The 21,312-nt window shown below is 46.0% G+C and overlaps 1 protein-coding gene across 1 annotated transcript in view; it reads right to left on the bottom strand.

The window, feature by feature from the left end:
* Nucleotides 1-21,312, bottom strand: part of GRID1 (glutamate ionotropic receptor delta type subunit 1) — a 679,937-nt gene that overhangs the window by 258,563 nt on the left and 400,062 nt on the right. The window contains exon 5 of the mRNA XM_040242178.1: nucleotides 14,333-14,386. Within this exon, the coding sequence (XP_040098112.1) occupies nucleotides 14,333-14,386 (54 nt within the window). The remainder of the gene's footprint in view (nucleotides 1-14,332; nucleotides 14,387-21,312) is intronic.

Genomic DNA, 21,312 nt, shown 5'->3' with positions numbered 1-21,312 from the left:
TACACACACTTGCTTTTCACTTCTCTGTATGGTGCTTGATGATTATGGCAAAGCAGGTGTAATAACAGGGTAGAAAGCACAGATAATAGGGTCTTTCTGGCACAAGCAACAAGTTCATCAGAATCCATTTGCGGGAAGAGCGATAGTTGGGAATGCAGAAAGGTAGAGACACTAACCTTTAGTTTCTAGACACATTTGCTGCACGTGGTAATTAAAGCTATTTTTATAACTCCCTAAGTGTCAGCACTCCCTTTTCCAATGCTTTTCCCAAGCATTCGTCTGTCAAAACTCTGCAAAACAACAGTTGTTGGGAACAATTGACTCACGTCTGAAACATGGAGTCTGATTCCACAGCAATGGGAGGGGTCTGGCTGCGCCATTTTGTCTGTAGGGAGGCTGAAGTTGAGCGCCAATTGCAGAGGACCTGGAGCGGCTCCTACAGTATTGCCTACCTGTAGTTCAGTGAGCTAGGCACACATTCCTACTCACAGTCACACAAGCTCTCTGAGGGGGAGGAGCATCTCTCTCTGATTCTCATAAGCACCTCAAGTGCCTCATAGGTATTGGATACACAGATGCTAAATTAATGATAGGTGGTCAAGAGTTATAGATTCAGGCAGGGAAATAGGAGATAGAGCAAGAAGTTAAGGACCACTAAAGAAGCACAGCCTGAGTTCTCTGGGGCATTGAAAGAAGGAAAGGTTTTGGAAGAAATCAAGAGGTCTTGGAACGTGGGGAAATGGTAATTTGATATGAGTCATAATGGATGCATAGGAGTTTGAAAAATAGAGTAAGGAGAACTTGAGTTCCAGGAAGCAAAAAGCACAGTTATAAATACTGCAATTCAAGCTCATCCAGGCAATGAATCAAGTTATGGCCCCAACCGCCTACACTCCTCGTAAAGACATGTATTCCTTGCTACCAAGTCCTTAAATATCACTACTTCCTTGATTAAGTTCCAAAAACAAACTTGCCCTCAGAACATCAGTTGGTTGTTAATAAGAAAAGCTATCATTTAAGAGTGTCTGCTGTACGACAGATCCGTGATTGGTCGTTTCTCATGAGTTATCTCATTTAGTCTTCGTAAGTTTCCCATGGGGTAGTTCGCCTTGGCCACCGCCCCTGATCTCGGATATGGGATAGCTACTAAATGCAAAAAAGCAAAACAGCTGTCTGAGGAGGCCTTACAAATAACTGTGAAAAGAAGAGAAGCGAAAAGCAAAGGAGAAAAGGAAAGATATAAGCATCTGAATCCAGAGTTCCAAAGAATAGCAAGGAGAGATAAGAACGCCTTCCTCAGAGATCAATGCAAAGAAACAGAGGAAAACAACAGAATGGGAAAGACTAGAGATCTCTTCAAGAAAATTAGAGATACCAAGGGAACATTTCATGCAAAGATGGGTTTGATAAAAGACAGAAATGGTATGGACCTAACAGAAGCAAAAGATATTAAGAAGAGGTGGCAAGAATACACAGAAGAACTATACAAAAAACATCTTCACGAACCAGATAAACACAATGGTGTGATCACTCACCTAGACCCAGACATCCTGGAATGTGCATCACTACGTACAAAGTTAGTGGAAGTGATGGAATTCCAGGACTGGAAAAGGTCAGTTTTCATTCCAATCTCAAAGAAAGGCAATGCCAAAGAGTGCTCAACTACCGCACAACTCCACTCATCTCATACACTAGTAAAAGAATGCTCAAAATTCTCCAAGCCAGACTTCAGCAACACGTGAACCATGAACTTCCAGATTTTCCAGCTGGTTTTAGAAAAGGCAGAGGAACCAGAGATCAAATTGCCAACATCCGCTGGATCCTCAAAAAAGCAAGAGAATTCCTGAAAAACATCTATTTCTGCTTTATTGACTATGCCAAAGCCTTTGACTGTGTGGATCACAATAAACTGTGGAAAATTCTGAAAGAGATGGGAATACCAGACCACCTGACTTGCCTCTTGAGAAACCAATATGCAGGTCAGGAAGCAACAGTTAGAACTGGATGTGGAACAACAGACTGGTTCCAAATCGGGAAAGGAGAACAAAAGGCTGTATATTGTCACCCTGCTTACTTAACTTATATGCAGAGAACATCATGAGAAATGCTGTGCTGGAAGAAGCACAAGCTGGAATCAAGATTGCCGGCAGAAATATCAATCACCTCAGATATGCAGATGACACCACCCTTACAGCAGGAAGCGAAGAGGAACTAAAAAGCCTCTTGATGAAAGTGAAAGAGGAGAGGGAAAAAGTTGGCTTAAAGGTCCACATTCAGAAAACAAAGATCATGGCATCCGGTCCCATCACTTCATGGGAAATAGATGGGGAAACAGTGGAAACAGTGTCAGACTTTATCTTTTGGGGCTCCAAAATCACTGCAGATAATGATTACAGCCATGAAATTAAAAGACGCTTACTCCTTGGAAGGAAAGTTATGACTAACCTAGACAGCATATTCAAAAGCAAAGACATTACTTTGCCAACAAAAGTCCGTCTAGTCAAGATTATGGTTTTTCCAGTGGTCATGTATGGATGTGAGAGTTGGACTGTGAAGAAAGCTGAGTGCTGAAGAATTGATGGTTTTGAACTGTGGTGTTGGAGAAGACTCTTGAGAGTCCCTTGGACTGCAAGGAAGTCCAACCTGTCCATCCTAGAGGAGATCAGTCCTGGGTGTTCTTTGGAAGGACTGATGCAAAAGCTGAAACTCCAATACTTTAGCCACCTCATGCTAAGAGTTGACTCATTGGAAAAGACCCTGATGCTGGGGAGGGATAGGGGGCAGGAGGAGAAGGGGACGACAGAGGATGAGATGGCTGGATGGCATCACCGATTTGATGGAGATGAGTTTGTGTAAACTTTGGGAGTTGGTGATGGACAGGGATGCCTGGCCTGCTGCGGTTCATGGGGTTGCTAAGAGTCAGACACGACTGAGCGACTGAACTGAACTGAACTGATGAGTAACTCAGAATTTAAGAAACACACACCTTATGTCACACTGACTCTCTCTCACCTTTTCCCTCCTCACTCAGCATTAACTAAATGCCAAATATATGACTGATTTCCAGCAATATTTCATTTCTTAAAAATAATTTGGAAATGGTAATATAATCTTGTTAGGGAAAGTCGTTATAATTTTTTTATTTTTTATGATTAGCTTTCTTCCCTTTGTGCTATTTTACATATCAGCACCTTGTTTTTAAAATATCCTATGAAGAAGGTGAAAAAATCCTGAAAAAACCTACACAGGTAAACTAATGCATGTCATATGAGTAGTTTCTGAAAATAACAAACCATATTTATTAGAAATGTATTTCCCTTTGTCAATCAGAACATGTCTATTTTCCTTTTTCAGCCCCAAAGGAATCTATGAGAGTTAACACTTATGGTTACAGATAGATTAGGAAATATTTGTTATGTGATATCATTCTTCAGTCCTTTTCAAAGCCCCATGAGAAGAGTACTTGGAACTACACAGATGGTGGCTTTGGGGCTCAGTACTGAGAAAGTGATAAGGTACCATTGTTTTAGATCAGTCTTGGGGAAAATACCATGGATAAGATTTGACTCTACTGCTGGCCACTGCTTTGAGTTTGGGAAATTTTTTTAAAGATTTTTTTTATGTGGACCATTTTTTAAGTCTTTATTGAATTCGTTATAATATTGCTTCTGTCTTATGTTTTGTTTTTTTGGCCCCAAGGCATGTGGGATCTTAGTTCCTTGACCAGGGATTGAACCTCCTGCATGAGGTGGCCAAAGTACTGGAGTTTCAGCTTTAGCATCATTGCTTCCAAAGAAATCCCAGGGCTGATCTCCTTCAGAATGGACTGGTTGGATCTCCTTGCAGTCCAAGGGACTCTCAAGAGTCTTCTCCAACACCACAGTTCAAAAGCATCAATTCGTTGGTGCTCAGCCTTCTTCACAGTCCAACTCTAGCATCCATACATGACCACAGGAAAAACCATAGCCTGGACTAGACGGACCTTAGTCAGCAAAGTAATGTCTCTGCTTTTGAATATGCTATCTAGGTTGGTCATAACTTTTCTTCCAAGGAGTAAGCGTCTTTTAATTTCATGGCTGCAATCACCATCTGCAGTGATTTTGGAGCCCTCCAAAATAAAGTCTGACACTGTTTCTACTGTTTCCCCATCTATTTCCCATGAAGTGATGGGACCGGATGCCATGATCTTCGTTTTCTGAATACCTAAGTTCAAATCCTGACTATGCCACTTACTAAGTGACATTGAAAAGTCAATCCCTTTCTTGGAGCCTCTGGTTCCTTATCTGTAAAGTGGAATGATATAAGTTGAATATCTGAAAATTATCCTCCAACCCTTTCCCAACATTCACCCCCAAGGTAATCACATCCTCAAGGCAGTAGCACCTGAGGTCAGTGACCTCTCCCTTCTCGTTGAAATAGTTTCTTCACTAGGCTTCGAGGACTCCATGCTCTCCTAACCATATCTATACTCATATTAAATTATCTAAGCACTTGAATTAAAGCGTGAGTGAAGTGAAGTTGCTCAGTCATGTCCAACTCTTTGCGACCCCATGGACAGTAGCCTACACCAGGCTCCTCTGTCCATGGGATTTTCTAGGCAAGAGTACTGGAGTGGGTTGCCATTTCCTTCTCCAGGGAATCTTCTCAACCCAGGGATGGAACCCAGGTCTCCCGCATTGTAGACAGACACTTTACCATCTGAGTCACCAGGGAATTAAAGTGTAGTGTCCTAATAAATAAAATAGCAAGATCCAAGCAGACACTGCCTTCAAGAAACATACTTCAAAGAAACAAGAGTGAAAAAAAATATACTAGGTTAAACCCCCTCTTCCAACAGCACAAGAGAAGACTCTACACATGGACATCACCAGATGGTCAACACTGAGATCAGATTGATTATATTCTTTGCAGCCAAAGATGGAGAAGCTCTATACAGTCAACAAAAACAAGACCGAGAGCTGACTGTGGCTCAGATTATGAACACCTTATTGCCAAATTCAGACTGAAATTGAAGAAATTAGGGAAAACCACTAGACCATTCAGGCATGACCTAAATCAAATCCCTTATGATTATACAGTGGAAGTGAGAAATAGATTTAAGGGTCTAGATCTGATAGACACAGTACCTGATGAACTATGGTTGGAGGTTCATGACATTGTACAGGAGACAGGGATCAAGACCATCCCCATGGAAAAGAAATGCAAAAAGGCAAAATGGCTGCCTGAGGAGGCCTTACAAATAGCTGTGAAAAAAAGAGAAGCGAAAAGCAAAGGAGAAAAGGAAAGATATTCCCATTTGAATGCAGAGTTCCAAAGAATAGCAAGGAGAGATAAGAAAACCTTCCTCAGCAATCAATGCAAAGAAATAGAGGAAAACAACAGAATGGGGAAGACTAGAGATCTCTTCAAGAAAATTAGAGATACCAAGGGAACATTTCATGCAAAGATGGGTTTGATAAAGGACAGAAATGGTATGGACCTAACAGAAGCAGAAGAGATTAAGAAGAGGTGGCAAGAATACACAGAAGAACTTCTGAATACAAAAAAGATCTTCATGACCCAGATAATCACGATGGTGTGATCACTCACCTAGAGCCAGACATCCTGGAATGTGAAGTCAAGTGGGCCTTTGGAAGCATCACTACGAACAAAGCTAGTGGAGGTGATGGAATTCCAGCTGAGCTATTTCAAATCCTGAAAGATGATGCTGTGAAAGTGCTGCACTCAATATGTCAGCAAATTTGGAAAACTCAACAGTGGCCACAGGACTAGAAAAGGTCTCCCTGTCTATCACCAATTCCCAGAGTCTACTCAGACTCATGTCCATCGAGTCGGTAATGCCATCCAGCCATCTCATCCTCTGTCATCCCCTTCTCCTCCTGCCCCTAATCCCTCACAGCATCAGTATTTTTCAATGAATCAACTCTTTGCATGAGGTGGCCAAAGTATTGGAGTTTCAGCTTCAGCATCAGTCCTTCCAGTGAAAACCCAGGACTGATCTCCTTTGGGATGGACAGGTTGGACCTCTTGCAGTCCAAAGGACTCTCAAGAGTCTTCAACAACACCACAGTTCAAAAGCATCAATGCTTCAGCACTCAGCTTTCTTCACAGTCCAACTCTCACATCCATACATGACCACTAGAAAAAACATAGCCTTGACTAGACAGACCTTTGTTGGCAAAGTAATGTCTCTGCTTTTCAATATGCTGTCTAGGTTGGTCATAACTTTCCTTCCAAGGAGTAAGCGTCTTTTAATTTCATGGCTGCAATCATCATCTGCAGTGATTTTGGAGCCCCCCAAAATAAAGTCTGACACTGTTTCCACTGTTTCCCCATCTATTTCCCATGAAGTGATGGGACCAGATGCCATGATCTTCATTTTCTGAATGTTGAGCTTTAAGCCAACTTTTTCACTCTCCTCTTTCCCTTTCATCAAGAGGCTTTTAGTTCCTCTTCACTTTCTGCCATAAGGGTGGTGTCATCTGCATATCTGAGGTTATTGATATTTCTCCCGGCAACCTTGATTCCAGCTTGTGCTTCTTTCAGCCCAGCGTTTCTCATGATGTACTCTGCATATCAGTTAAATAGGCAAGGTGACAATATACAGTCTTGATGTACTCCTTTTCCTATTTGGAACCAGTCTGTTGTTCCATGTCCAGTTCTAAATGTTGCTTCAGTAATATCAGATAGAGTATATTTCAGAGCAAAGGATATTTCAGGGCAGGGGGATAAGAAAAGTCATGCCATAATGGTAACAGATCAATTAATCAACAGAACATAAAAATGCTAAACATTTACCCCTCTTGTAACAAAGCTTCAAAATATATTAAGCAATAACTGATAAAACTGCAAGGAGAAATAGGCAAACTCAGAATTAAAGCTGACTATTTTGATCCCCTCTCTTAATAATTGATAGAACAAGTAGAGAAAATATAATCCAGGATACAGAAGACATAAACAACACTATCAACAGAACTGACCTAATTGACATTTATAGAACATTCCTCACAATACCAAGAGATTATACCTCCTTTTCAAGTGTACATAAAACATTGACCAGAAAAGACAACCTATTGGACTATCAAATAAGTCTCAATAAACTGAAAAGGATTCAAGTAATATCCAAGTAATTCAACTATGGTCTCTGACCACATGGAACTCACTAAAAATCAATAAGATAAAGATCTCTGGAAAATATATAAATATTTAGAAATTAAGTAAAACATTTCTAAACAACTCATGGGTCAAAGAAGAAATCAAAATGTAATATAGAAAGTATTCTGAACTGAATAACAACGAAAATTTTGGAGATGCCATTAAATCACTTAAAGGAAGTTTAAAGTAGTAAAGAAAAATAAAGTTCTCAAATCAATGTTCAGCTTTCCGCCTAAGGAAGCTATAGATATAGGTGGCAAATAAATACCCGAAAAGATTCTCAGTATCATTAGTCATTTGCAAAATGAAAATTACAACCATAATGAGGCACCATTACAAACCACTACAATGACTGACAGCAAATGCTCTGATTAAATCAGGTATTGAAGATCTGAAACAACTGGGATTCTCACGCAACCTAAAAGTTTCTTAGAGTTCCAAGCACTGTAATTCCACTTAGAAATATGTACCCTCCCCCTAAAATGAAAGCCTGTGTTCATACAAAGACTTGTACATAAATGTTAACAGCAGCCTTATTTGAAATCACCAAAAAACTCAGATGACCCAAATGTCCATCAAGAATAAACATACATTCAAGTTGTGGTATAGTTATACAACTGAACATACCTCATCAATAAAAGGAAAGAACTGTTACTGTATATTGCAATAAGGGTGCTCTCAAAACAATTATCTGGAGGGAAACAGCCATAGAAAAACAGAAGAAGAGAGTATTATATACTGTATGATTCCACTTATAGAAAACTCTAGAAAATACAAATAATCTGTAACCTTTACCTACAGTTAATCTCTAGAAAATACGAAAAATCTGTCTGAAAGTACAAACAGACTACTTGAAGAGTGGGCTTCCCTAGTGGCTCAGCTGCAAAGAATCTGCCTGCCAGTGCAGGAGATGTGGGTTCGATCCCTGGGTCAGGAAGATCCCCTGGAGAAGGAAATGGCAGCCCACCCAGTAATCTTGCCTGGAGAACCCCAACGACAGAGAAGCCTGGCAGGATACAGTCCATGAGGTCACAAAAGAGTTGGACACAGCTTAGCGACTAACCAACAAGAATAACCGCCTGCGGAGTAGGGAAGATAGGACAAGGGTGGGGACTCCCAGGGCCACAAGGGCATTGTTGGGTGATATATCTGCCCACCACCTTCATTACGGTTACAGTTTCACAGGGGCATGCATACATCAACAAAAACTGTACACACACGTGTGTGTTATTGTATGTGATTAAACCTAAATAAAATGGTTGATTTCTAAGTAAAAAAAATAGGTTTAAAAAATGATGCTCAAAACAGTGGCTGGCTCCATCTAATGTCTGACAAATGGCAGCTCCTAGTCTTGGTTCTGGGCTTTCAGTGGGGCTACAAAGTTGGCTAGGATGTGATCCTTGTGCTCAAGGACTCCTCAGTGGGGCTGGGGAGAGAAACAAGAGAATCGAGTACAATAAACATAATTGTTTTAGAGTGTTGCTAAATGAAATTTTCAGATGGTAAATGTTACAGGGACTTAATATTCGAACAGAGTTAGAATCTTCAAAGTGAAAGGAAGAAAAAAAATTAAATCTCTTCCCTCCCTCTCTTGCTGTGTGTCCCGAACAGAGATTTCTTAAAGCTATTTCATTCACCGTGCATATCATGGTCTTTTACTCTTGCTTTCTTCAGTTAGTATATTAGCATTTCTCTCCCCTGCATTATGCATGTGTAGCCTAATCCCATTTTCACTGGCTTTAACTCAGTGTGTGTTTGGGGGCAGGAATGGCTTAAAAGTCTGGAATGATGTTCCCGGGACTGTTGACAGGAGTCTCCTCTGGCGCGAGCCAAGTCTGTACTCAGAGGGTCCTTGTGGAATAGTTGTTGGTGACAAACCAGTGGAGATGCCAAGGTGAGGGCTGGAGCCTCAGGGGCAATAGCAGGAGAACAGGCAGAGGGGTTTGAAGAGGTTCAGACACTGGGATGACCTTCTACTCGGGGTGGCAGGGTCATGATACAGGCAGAGCAGCTCTAGATGACAAGAAATGGCAGGAGTTGAGACCAGAGAGGGCTCTGAAGTCAGTTCACGAACAGCCTCATGGACCACGTGAAAGAATCTGAACTCCATCGTATGGGCCCTGACACCCCACCACCTGCCGAAGACCTATTCCAGCAGAGACGTGAGCAGATGTTGAGAGAAGAAGCACATGCGTGTGTCTGAAACACAAATGCATGTAGCAGCCGGGGTGCACCAGCTCACCCGCGGAAAGCACAGCATGCATTAGAGAGGAAGGTGCCTGCAGGAGAAGCCTGTTTTTTGCTGTTTAACTCTAACTTATCAGCCTACTTTGATCATGGAATCCTTTTCCTGCAAAACACCCACGAATTAGCAGAATACAGGTTCCCTGGGGCATAGTGTAGAGACTGCCTGGCCAGGGCTTCCTCTGTCCTCCTCCCTGGCTGCTCCATCACCCGCTGATGGCCTTGTCAAGAATGGAGAATGCAAGCCTAGGAAAGGGTGGTACAGTGGAGCCTGGGATGCTAACAGCCAGGGCTCATAAAGCAGGATCACAGCTTTCTGAGTTCATGAAGGACTGGGAGGTCACAAATGTCTCTTCCTCTCCATGAAGGCAATTAAAAAAGCAGAGTCAAGGTGAGGAAGCAAGAGGCAGAGGTAGCAGCGGGAGGCTTAAGCCAGCACCTCCTCTGCGTGTGAACCCCTCATGCTGGGGATTCCAGGGAGCCTGACAGAAAGGAGGTGTAGCCCTCACTCATAGGCTGTTCCAGAAGCCAGAGGTATGTATCAAGTCCCCAGCACAGCATAGCTGGGGTAAGGCGTACAGGACGGCAGAAGGGTGAATAAATCCAGGGAGATCTTTTGGCAGAGGCAATGCTTAGCAAACTCCTGCAGGAAAGGTAAATCCTTGACAGTCAGAGGTGGTCATTCCAGGCCTAAAAGAAAATCCTAGCAAAGGTCCAAAACCAAGAGAGAAAAATAAATAGAGGAAACAACAAGTCAGCCACTGCTTGTAGGGATAAATCACGGGAATGCAGGCAGAGGGCAAGAAGTAAGGAAAGGACGGAGAGGTGTTATGGGGTCATCCTAGAATGAGTTCTGAGGCAGGGGGGCAGGATGCAGGCTTTTCCACTGACTAGGGAACCAACCAGGAGGTTGGAGACACTGGTCCCTGGGACTGGAGCACTGGGTGAGAAACAGGTGAGGGGAGGATGATGAATTCAGAGAGATGCACTGAGCCAGAGGTGATCATGAGGCTTGCAAGCAGCTGAGTCCAGAAGGCATCTGGATCCCTGGGTCTGGAGCTCAGAGGAAAAAGATATGGGATGTGGGGGTCATGGAAATAGGCTAGAGATGGGGCAGGGCCTACTGGCTCTGCCTCCTCCCTCCTTAGAACCTACCTCCCCCGGGCACCTGCTGAACCACAGAACAGAGCCGACCCGGAGCATCAGTTGATGACAAAACCTAAGCACAGGGGTTGTGTACCTGCTTCTGCACTTCTTGAACCATTTGCATAAAAGTTTGCTTTGTTCGCATGTCTGGAGGAACTCCTCTGACAGTGAGAGCTATCCAGTAACAAAGGAAGTGCTTCAAGTCCCCTTCACAGATGGTTTTGGAAGAGGCTGGAAAGACAGACATTCCATGAAAGAATTTCCTCCACAAGGTTCTCAAGAGGCCAGACAATGAGGCACATGTGTCCTGCCTGGACGCAGGATGTCACAGGAGAGCGTTCTCCTCTGCCCCCTGGTCTGCATCCAGACCCTGCCTAGCGCTGAGGACAGGGACACCTGCGCATCACTAAGCCAGAGCCACGTGGAGAGGAAGCTCTCCAGATCAGCTGACACAGAGGTTCTGGGAACCAAAGTCACGTCTGATGGGTCCTAAACTGGTAGCTTCTGATGAACGACACAGAGCAGTTCCCTCCATCCCTGGGTTTCCCATCTTAATTGTTTGCCTTTGTTTTTTCTTGGAGGCTGACTGGGAAGTACTCTTCAAAGCAACTTGCTCTACCCTATGCTATGTACACTGACTGACTTGCTTTCAACCAAACCCTTTTGAGAATCTCCTCTTTATACAGGGTATTGGGGATTCAGTGGGGACCTGGATCCTGTCCGTGTCCCCAGGGGACTCACAGCCTAGCGGCCACCTTGACTAATGTTCAGATTTGCTATTCACACTTCTTTTGAATCCCCCACCCGCCTCCAAGTTAATGTGTAACTTAATCAAGTGATAAAAATACAGTTTATGCCCCAAAGCACACCTGCTTGCCAGCGTCCTTTCCCTCAGTAAAGCCCAAGAATCTCTAGAAACTGTCAGCGAGGCTCACACACTCACAGCCTTTCTCTGCATCCAATTACCCCTTCTCCAAATAAAACAGACCTGTAATATGCAACACCAATATTCACCAGTGAGGGTGCAGGCAATATTAAGAAAACCACCGCATGAAGAAAACAAACAGAAACACGTGCCCTGGAGTATTTATCTTGAATCCAGGAAAACATATTAAGAAAGTCAAATAGAGAAAGAAACACTGAAGGACAGATCTGTGAGGAATGAGGGAAGCAGCGGGTGGAGCTGGAGGATCACCATGGAGGCCACCTTGGGGAAAGATGTGGTAGGAAGAGACGCTGACCTGAGCTTGTCTGATGGACTGAAATTCCTCCAGAGAAGTCGTGAGCAGTTCGGGAAGCAAGAAAGAGATGGAGTCCCAGTGCAGATGCTAGATTCTGGAGATCATGGTGGAGCTGCTAAATTTACCTGCCCCTGATTCTTTTCCTCCCATTTTATTTTTTCCGAGCCATCACGTATGCTAAATGGAGAAGCAACTGGGAAACTACTGGTCTGTGGGTCTGTATTTGGATAGCGCCTGGAATGCTGTAACCATCCTAAGAATAATAGGACTTGTTTCCAATGGGACCATGCTGTACTATAAGTTGACTTGTGATTTAGAAAACTTCTCAGTCATTAACCAGAGGTCACACTGGGGTCTGAGTCAAAGCTTTACAAAAGGACCCACCATCAGATCTCAGACTTCAAGAATGTCCCTGAGTGGACACCAAGGCCAGCACCAGGGCATCCCCATCAGTATGCACACCAGAGCCCTACTGATTGGTCTTACAGAATCAGACCCTGACCGTAGGTTAAGGACCACTGCCAGGGCTACCTGCAGGATGGTGCCATTTGGTGTGAAGGTCTCTGGAGCCAACAGTCTTCATTCAAAATCCCAAAAGTACCTTTCAATAGCTGTATGACCTTGAGCAAGTAATTCAACCTCTCGAGCCTCCCTTTTCCCATCTGTAAAATGGGGATGCTAATAACTACCATACAGGGTTGTGAATGAGGGCTAAGGATGGTAACAAACACAAAATGCCCTGACAAGTACTTGACCTCCCCATAGAAAAGGAAACTCAGAAAGTGGGAGGGGTCACTTCTGGAGGACATTTATCCCAGGGACAGATACATGATTTGTCTCTGAGTTCATGGTGCGATGTGCTGCTGACTGGGGTGGAGCTCAGCAGTCCTCTTGGGTGAGGCTGTTCCAGTGTGGCCCTGACAGGTTTGCCCACACCCGACACCTCCCAGTGGTATTTCCCGCCGCCCAGCAATACCCTGGGGACACTTCACACTGGTTAGTGTTAACCCCAGCCCTGGAAAGGGGGTGGGAGGGACAGACAAGAGAGTCCTTGGAGTGGGTCAGGATTCAGGGGAGGAAAAAGGAAATAAGTTAGAAATGTAAAAACACAGTACTTTTTGAAGACTGACAATATAGAAACCCTGGCTATCTGATTTGAAGGAGCCCTCCCCAAAATAAAGCCAGCATCTGACATCTGCCTTATGGGGCACACAGAATGCCTCCGTCTCTGGAAACAAAAGAAACCTATAAAGAAGCCGGCAAAGCCCAGAGGATCAAAGCCTCCCCAGCACCAAAGAGGACTCCGGCAGGCTCTGAAGAAAGCAGCCGTCATGTCCCTTCTCCTAATTACCAGCACAACCATCTGCAACCCCAGGGAAATGGACCTTGCAGGTCTCCAATTGGCCTGTGTAGACACGAAGTTAACAAGATATGAATTTATGGACAAAAACCATGAAAAGTGGGCCTCGCAAGCAGTTACTATCTGATACTACCTGCAAAATAAGAAAATAAGCCACCCAAAACTCTTTCCGCCATGGTAGCTCCAAGCTAATGAAGAAGCACACATCATAAAAGCATAAATTACCTGCACAATAAACCTGCATCTTCTAGAGTGTGGCCATTAGAAATCAATCAGCTAATTTAGGAGCAACGGAAGGCCACGAGCTGATGAAAGCCTGTGCCAGGAAGTACTTTCAAGAGTCAGCTATATTAATAGCTGGCAGGGGTCATATGCACTGTCCCAGAGGGTGCTTCCTGAATGGATGTGCAGGCAGAGGGGGCTCTTCAGGGAAGCTAGGGCATGGTGCTACAGGCCCCTCCCATGTAATGTCTGCGGCGTGAGCAGGCCAGGGCGAGTCAGGGTGAAAGCGGTGGAAAGCGGACCACGCCACCATGAAACCTCGATGTCCCCGTTCCTCCCAGGGCCCAATCTAGTGGGAAGGCCACCTGGGGGAGAGATTTACCATTTACTCCCTTTAAAAGGTTACACTGACCCACTACCTGAGCTGCACAGGGGGGTGTGTACACACACGCACACACCTATACAGATATACACATACACATACTGACATGTGCACGCATTAATGCACACACATCCATACACACTCTCACAAATATTTACAGTTACACACTCACACCCATGCACTCGTACATACACACAGTCACATAACACGCATACACCTCAGGCTCCTACAAGAGGTGCAGCCTCTGGCCTCATCTGCATTCCTTTGCACATCCCCTCTGCATCCCCTTTTCTGGCCAGCCTCATCTCTCCAGTCTCTGACCCCTGGCAGGTGGCCTCCCCTCACCCAGTACATCTAGTGCCTGACGCCACTTCCTCCTGGACTCAAATCTGCACTGTTTTCCTGGCTCCCGCCTGCTCCAGGTGAGCAGCTTGGCATGCCCCGCCCAACTCTTTCCCCTGCTGTCTCGCTCAGTGAAGCCCTGGACTCCACTCCAGCACCCCAAGTACAGGTCACTCTGTACTTTCCCAAGTGGGGGGAGCTCAATGTAAGTCACGCCCTTCACCATTCTGGAGCTCTTACCTCATTCACAAAGACCCAGTGGCTGTCCTTGGAAGCCAGGTTGGTCTCCACAGCCTGTAGAGAAAAAGAAATTTAAGAAAAAAGCATGAACAGAAGCAAGCCAGAAGCTGGCAGACACACAGGATGACTGCTGAGATGGAGTTTGATAAACATTGTTCTTGGAGAATTTTTTCCTCACAAAACACGCCATCCCCCTGGGGCAGCTCTGGCTGCCTTAGCTATGAGATGCATCATTTGAACATGGACATCTGATTTCCTGCCGTTCTTTGGAATTCGCATGCACCAGCCCCGAGCAAGGTTAGAAGATACAGCTCCTGTAGGCATCACAGGGCCACGGGCAGGGACATCCCTCCCTTTCTCATCTCAGAGATTGCCTGCAAACACTTTTCTAGAGGGTTACTGGGGTGGGGGATGTCTCATCATTGCCGAAGGCTAGAGACTCAGGAATCTGGAACAAGGGATTTACAGCTGCTTGGCCAACCAAGCTAAACAATACCCAGGAAGACGGCAGTTCACAGCCAGGGCTCTGAGTTGCCTTTAGCTCTAAAGAACCCATCAAGGACCCTAGAACTGACTCTTCTATTGCTCCGGAGCAGTGACCCCCACCCCCCATCATTCTCTCTTCGAGCATTTTGTTCTGTTTCTTTATAGCACTTGCAGGCTCTGCACTTGAATAGTTTTCAGCTTATTTATTTCTTATTGTCTATCTCCTTTAACCAGCTGGGGTCTCCATGAGGTCAGGCCACACCTGTGGCCATGATATTTGCATCTCAAAACCTTCCACTATAACCAGCACATCCTCAGAGTTCAGTATATAAATACTGTTGTGGAACATATGAATGAAGGATAGGAGAGCTCAGCAGATGGGACCCAGTTACTTATTTTGCTTCTCATGTGTTTTTAGGAGTGCTCTTTCCCTTTTTAGACTGGAAATCCAACTACTTTAGCACATTAAAAAATGGGGCAGGTGTATGGGATAATTTTGAACATTTAAAATTTTCTGTAGTTTTCCAAATAAAAAGAGTAAGTGTATGTAGATTGACAAAAGAGGAGGAATTGATAGTTTTCCAGCTTGTCCTGTAAGAATACTCACAGTTAACACATGCCAAGTATTGCTGAGTGCCAGGCAATATGTCAGGCCTTCTATGAACCTGGGAGAGAGTTCAGATCATAGTTCTCTTTTATTTTTTTTTATATTTTTATAATGTAATTTTATTACTCTTTATTTGGAAAGATACAGAAAAAAAGCAAATGTTCAAAATTATCCCATAAACCTACCACATTTTTTAATGTGTTAAAGTAGTGAAAACTCCCCATGCATCCCTCCAAATTCACCCCCCAGAGACTATTCCAAATGGCCCCTTCCAGAACTTTTTAGTCACGCCTGCATGTGTCTTCATACACTTTTCAAACTGATGTTCTTATCAAAATGGGGTCATGAAACACACATCAGGTTTCAACTATCATTTTTGACTTATCAGTGTATGAAGAATATCTTTTCCTCCTCAGTATACAGAGGTTTGATTCGCTCTTCTTAACAGATGAGGCATAGAGGGGCAAGGAGCCTGCAGGCTCCAGGGGCCCAGCATATATATGGCACTGCCACTGGGCAGGACCTCAGTGAGAACCACACTTCTGCAAGGAATGGACATGTTTGCTGGTCAACACACGGAAATAGGGCCTGCGGGGGTGCCTAGGCCGGCTCTAGCATCCCAGTCTTTGGGACACTAAGGGTGGTCATTGGCGAAGGACACAGAGGCTCCTTCTCCCACCCATGAACGAAAAGGTGCCATCCCCTGCGAAGACAAGTGGGGACAAGAGTCCAGACTGGACTGAAGGGGATGCCCTCCACCAGCTGGCATCTACCACTCTGGTCTCCGTTTGTTCATCTGTAAAATGAACACAACACTTGCTTCCTCTTGTCTGCCTATATAGGTAAGATATTTCAGTCTCCAGAAGCAGCAAACACACAGAGTAGTGTCTAGGGACGTCCCAGCCCTTCCCAGGAAGCAGCAATGGGAAGTGTGCACCCCCATCCTCTGTGAGTTCCATCCTCACCTCTCAACTCATCTACATTCTTAGATCCTGAGAGTCTTCTCTGGCCGCAGGAGTCCTTCCCTTAAGAGACAGGCGCCCATGAAAAGCTTTCTTCCTCAGGATGCAAGAGTTATGTCTAAGAATACCTTGGCTGCTCCCTCCCAGCCAGAGGCAGAAGGTGCCAAGCACTCTGTCTCCTGCACTTGTACGAAGGAAGCTCTGAGAGAGGCCGTGCCCTATGCCTGGGTCCCTCATAGGGCCAAGAACTGAAGACTCCTTTCTCAACACTCTACAAATTCCATAAACGATACTGCAAAGAAGGCACAGGGACTTCGGAGTCAGCGGCTCTCTGGGGAACCCTTAGACCCTCAGGCAGGGTGGAGAAGGGAGGGCCCCCCGGTCTATAGCTTCCTTCCTCCCAATACACAGACTGTCAGGAATGTCTTCAGAAGCTCAGAGGCCCAGGAGGAGGTGGGGAGGGAAACGTGAGACAGGCGATCTGAAGTCACTGCAGCACACAGCCAGGCTGTGACTTGCCTCCGTTCCTGACACCTCAGCATTTCCTTAATGCTCACGTGGAGAACAACCAGTAACATGCTCATCAAATCTGCACATAATACAGAGCCGGGGGTGTCATGACATCTGAGAAAGCTGAAACACTGAGCCAAATCTAAAGAGAGCTGAACAAGGCTGAACTCAAAGCCCTACACTTACTTTCCAGGAGCAGAAGGGCACATGGGGAGATGAGACTTGAAAGTGAAGACCCATGAAAAGGCAGGGGCTAGAAGGTCTGTGCTGCCCTTGGGGAGCTGACTAGAGGGTCAGTCTGCTTGATGGAGGGCACTGCAGACTGGAAGCGGTCACGGAGTTGGACAGTGTAAACTGATGGCCAGTTACAGTCACCAGGGACAGTCCAGGAATGCAGAGAGGCTGGAATTGATCCTTACAGCCTCTGAGAGCTGATTCAGGACCAAGGTCTCAGTGCTCGGGTAAGGAGATAACAACTCAATATAAGAGAGAACTTTCTGCCAGCCGGGGAGGAGCAAGGCCTCATTGAAGAAATGCTTGAATGGAAGGCAGATAGTTGGACCATGAATGGTATGTGAATATCAGCATGGAGCTTGACCATGGGTGAGGGGTAACATCCCATCATCACTGGCATTCTGCAACCATGAATCTCAGTCTGGCTACATGTAAGAACCTCCTAGGGAGCTTTGTAAAATGCAGACCCTGGGGCCCTACTCCTTGGAATCCTCATTCACTGGGAATGGTCATGTGCCTAAGATGCTGTGTTCTTTCAGAGCTCTGAGCCCTGAATCTTCGCCTCCAGAGCTCGGAGCTCTCTAGTCCAGAATGTGCAGTTTTGTGAGGTTGAAGGTGTAGGTGCATCTTTACAGGTGAGAGGTCCTCCACTGTCCCTGTAGGAGCCAGCAGCGCAGAGGACCTAACTCAGCCGCCAGGACATCCCACGCAGCAGGTGAGAGCCCTGGCTACACTCAGGCATCTTCCCACCAGGTCTCAGACTCATGTGTGGAAGATAATGATGGAGAGAATTGATCAGAAACCCCACAGGACAACTGGCCAACTTTCTTGTCCTACTTTCCCTCACCAATTAGCAATTAGCTAATTTGTTAAGCCTCTTTTCCCCACATGGAGATAAATAGCACTTGGCTGCAGCCTTTTCCAGAGGGTGCAACTCACACAGAAGCTGAGATGGCTGGTGAGAAGGAGATGCAATTGCAGATTTAGCAAGAACACCCTCCCCTCCCCGATGACTGGAGACCTGCTGCCAGCTCCCTGGGCAGAACCCTAAATGCTCCAAGCCCAGCAGATGGCGTCCCCTTCTAAGTACCTTTCCCTCATCTTCTCCAGCCACAAGTGAGGCAGGTGGAGGCCCCCAAGATCTCCCTTTTATCTCAGAGCCAGCAAGGTAAGGAGCAGGCAGACAGGCAGAGCATGGTCAAACCCCAGGTCTGCGTCTACTTAGCTGAGTGCTCCTGGGTTAGCTACTCCACCGCTCTCAGCAGCAGCCCCATGCCTGCAGGGTGTTGAGATGCCAGCAGTACAATCGATGCTGTGCCCTGGGGCCCCTCAAATCCCATTAGGAATTCTGAGCACACTGGCTCTCCAAGTGCATCCATTGCCAATGGCAGACACTGACCAACTGTCGGAACTCTCCTTGGCACTTGTGGAAATGTGCACTCTCTCTAAGGACTAGGGATGCCATGTATCCAACCCCAGCTGCCCCGTTCCACTATGGGGACTGTTTGGAGTGTAAGCTCAACTGTTTCCGGGTTCCTTCTGCAGGACCCGCCCACACGGCCTCACTGCTGGCTGCCTCTACTTCCATGATCCACGTTCCCACTCCCTTGCTGGGCTCTTCTTAATTCCCCTGGGGAAACTTCTTAATAAATCATCAGCACACAAACTCTCACATCAAAGTTGGCTTCTGGGAACCCAACCTGAGACAAGCACCTCCCACCTTACAAATATTGTGAGAACTAAAAGGAAATTAAGTTGAAGCTTCCATCCCAGAAAGCAGCTCACTATGGATGATCAGTGAACATGAAGACCCTCCCCACTCCTTTCACTCCCATCTCTTGCCTGGTTGTCACTTGATGGTCTTTTTTGAATACACAGAAATCTCTATACATTTCTATACATACAGTAATTACTTATGTGTTCCTTTTTATCATTCAGTAGACAGCACTAGCCACATAGAGCAGCTGTTCCAACTCTCCTGGTTACTGGTGAGAGCCAGGAGTCTCAGCCCACGACATCACAGAGCCGAAAGTGGCCTAAAGACCAATAATAAACACACCATGCAAGTGTGGTGAGCACTCCTCCTCCCTGAGCTCACAGACCCTTCAAAGCAACACAAAGTGGGTTTCTGCTGTTGTCATCTCAGCCATGCTACAGGCTTACTGCTGGAAAACACTGCTGGCATCTGCAGAGGAGTGTTGGGCAGCTAGATAAGTAAAGGGAGGCCCCTTCTTTCCACGAGCAGGGCAGGGAGCAGACCTGACCTTCTGCTCTGGGTGGATTCCTGGTCGCTGGCCCACTGCAAGTAGGGCAGCTGGTTTCCTCAAACCACGCTTCTCTCCTGCAGCGGGGCACTGAGACTCCTCACTAGAGCATGCAGTAGCAGGAGATAGAGTCCTGAGCAATTGCAGGAGCTCTGCACAGACATGTGGGCCCCAGAATCTAGGTCTCAATGAACCCAAGGGCTGCTTGCAGTAACAGCAAAGGAGCCCTGGTTAGGTCATTGCTGTGAGTACCTAAAAGGCCATGCCTGACCATTAGAGCCCAAAGGCCTGGCTCCTGGGTTCCCTCAATAGACTGGCAAGCAGAGAGCTTTAGAAGAAGAACTGGGGAGGTGGAAACTTGTAAAGAATCATGCTGACTCCTGCTTTAACCCCTTGTGAAGAGGAGATCCAAGATGCTTAGGTGGCATGTAGCCCAGGCCAGGGCTGGGACGGTGGACATAAGCAACCATGGGAAGGAGCATTGTACACAGAGGCTGAACTGGACACCTGCCCTGGTTCTGATAAGCACACTGTCATAGGTTGACCCCACTTAAAGGAAGCAGAAAGCCGCTGTTCTTCCCACACCCGAGGAAGGGAATGCTTCTTCTCGTCTGTGAGCAGCAGCCCCTGTCCGAACCTCAGGGATCCTTTTTCCATGGCCAGTGGCATCTGCAGAGCTGGGGTATGAGTGACGTGGGACATGCCATCCTACAGACCTACCAGGGGACATTTAGATCCTGTCCTGGCCACCCAGCTACTTTGATCCCACAGTTCCCATAAAGAACTAGATGCAGACCAAACCCCAGCTCCTGGTTCCCAAATGCTCTGGACAGAAAGCACAGCCAAGAATGGGGTGTGTGAGGCTGCTTGCCTGGAAGGGGCTGAAGAGGCCCCCTACCCACACAGAGGTAAGAATCCGTGCTAATATACAAATGCCTGGAAGGAAGCAGGGGAGACAGGGGTCCTGAAGGGTCAGTAGAAGTAGCTCCAGCTTGGTCCTATGTTCTCAGCCCTTCATGCAGGACCAAGTTGCAGCCATTTCTGAGAGTGAAGAGAATCTGTTTTTGTCGAGCACCAGCCAGATACTTCAATACAACACATGTACTTCCCAAGCCACAGGCCTCACTTTATTCGCAGCACCCTAAGGAGCCAGGAAAGTTCTCATTCCCATTTCACAGCAGAGAAACTAAGATCTACATCTAGACTCGACTTGCAAGGCCCTTCAGATTCAGAGACTGAATCTGAACTTGGGCCCTTTTGTCCCCTAAACTTGTGTTCTTTCCCTTTGAGCATGCTGCTCTCCCAAAAGCCTGGTCACCCATCAGAGCAAGTGTACAAGCCTTCAAGCCTGGCCCTCTGACCGTGGGAACAAAACAATCTTTTCTTTTTTCATATCTAAGAAAATACCCTTATGAGTCATGGTGCCTACCTTCCCAGGTTAACTTGTCCTCCTAAGTCTGAGACCGTTGTTTCACTTGCCTTTCTCCAGTCTGAGCCTATTTCACTGTATCTTAGCCTCAAGAAATACTAAATGGAGTGGAAAAAACCTCCACGTGGAAGCCTTCCAGCAACACCGCTGAGGATTTATTTTACAAAGTGCAAATGCCACTGACTATTTATGTACGTGTTAATTGTTGGCCATGTCTCCATCCCCCTCCCCCAACACTGGGAGCCTGAGATAATGAAAGCTTGTCGACGATAAGCATCTTTTAAAACCCCAACTCTAACATTTCAGAACAGTCCCCCCTGGAGCCCAAGGCCTGGCATGTTCCCAAGGACAGACATGGAGCTAACCTAAAGACCCGCTGCTGTCTCTGCAACAGCTGCTATTTAGGAGCAATTCTGTCTATGCAATGTCACCCTCTGGAGCATGATCGAGGGCAACGCCCCACTTTGCAAGGAAGGGGAGGAGCTGGT

This window comes from Oryx dammah, unplaced genomic scaffold (assembly GCF_014754425.2).
Source record: "Oryx dammah isolate SB20612 unplaced genomic scaffold, SCBI_Odam_1.1 HiC_scaffold_6, whole genome shotgun sequence".
Lineage (NCBI taxonomy): Eukaryota > Metazoa > Chordata > Mammalia > Artiodactyla > Bovidae > Oryx > Oryx dammah.
This window is presented reverse-complemented; position numbering and strand designations above follow the sequence as displayed.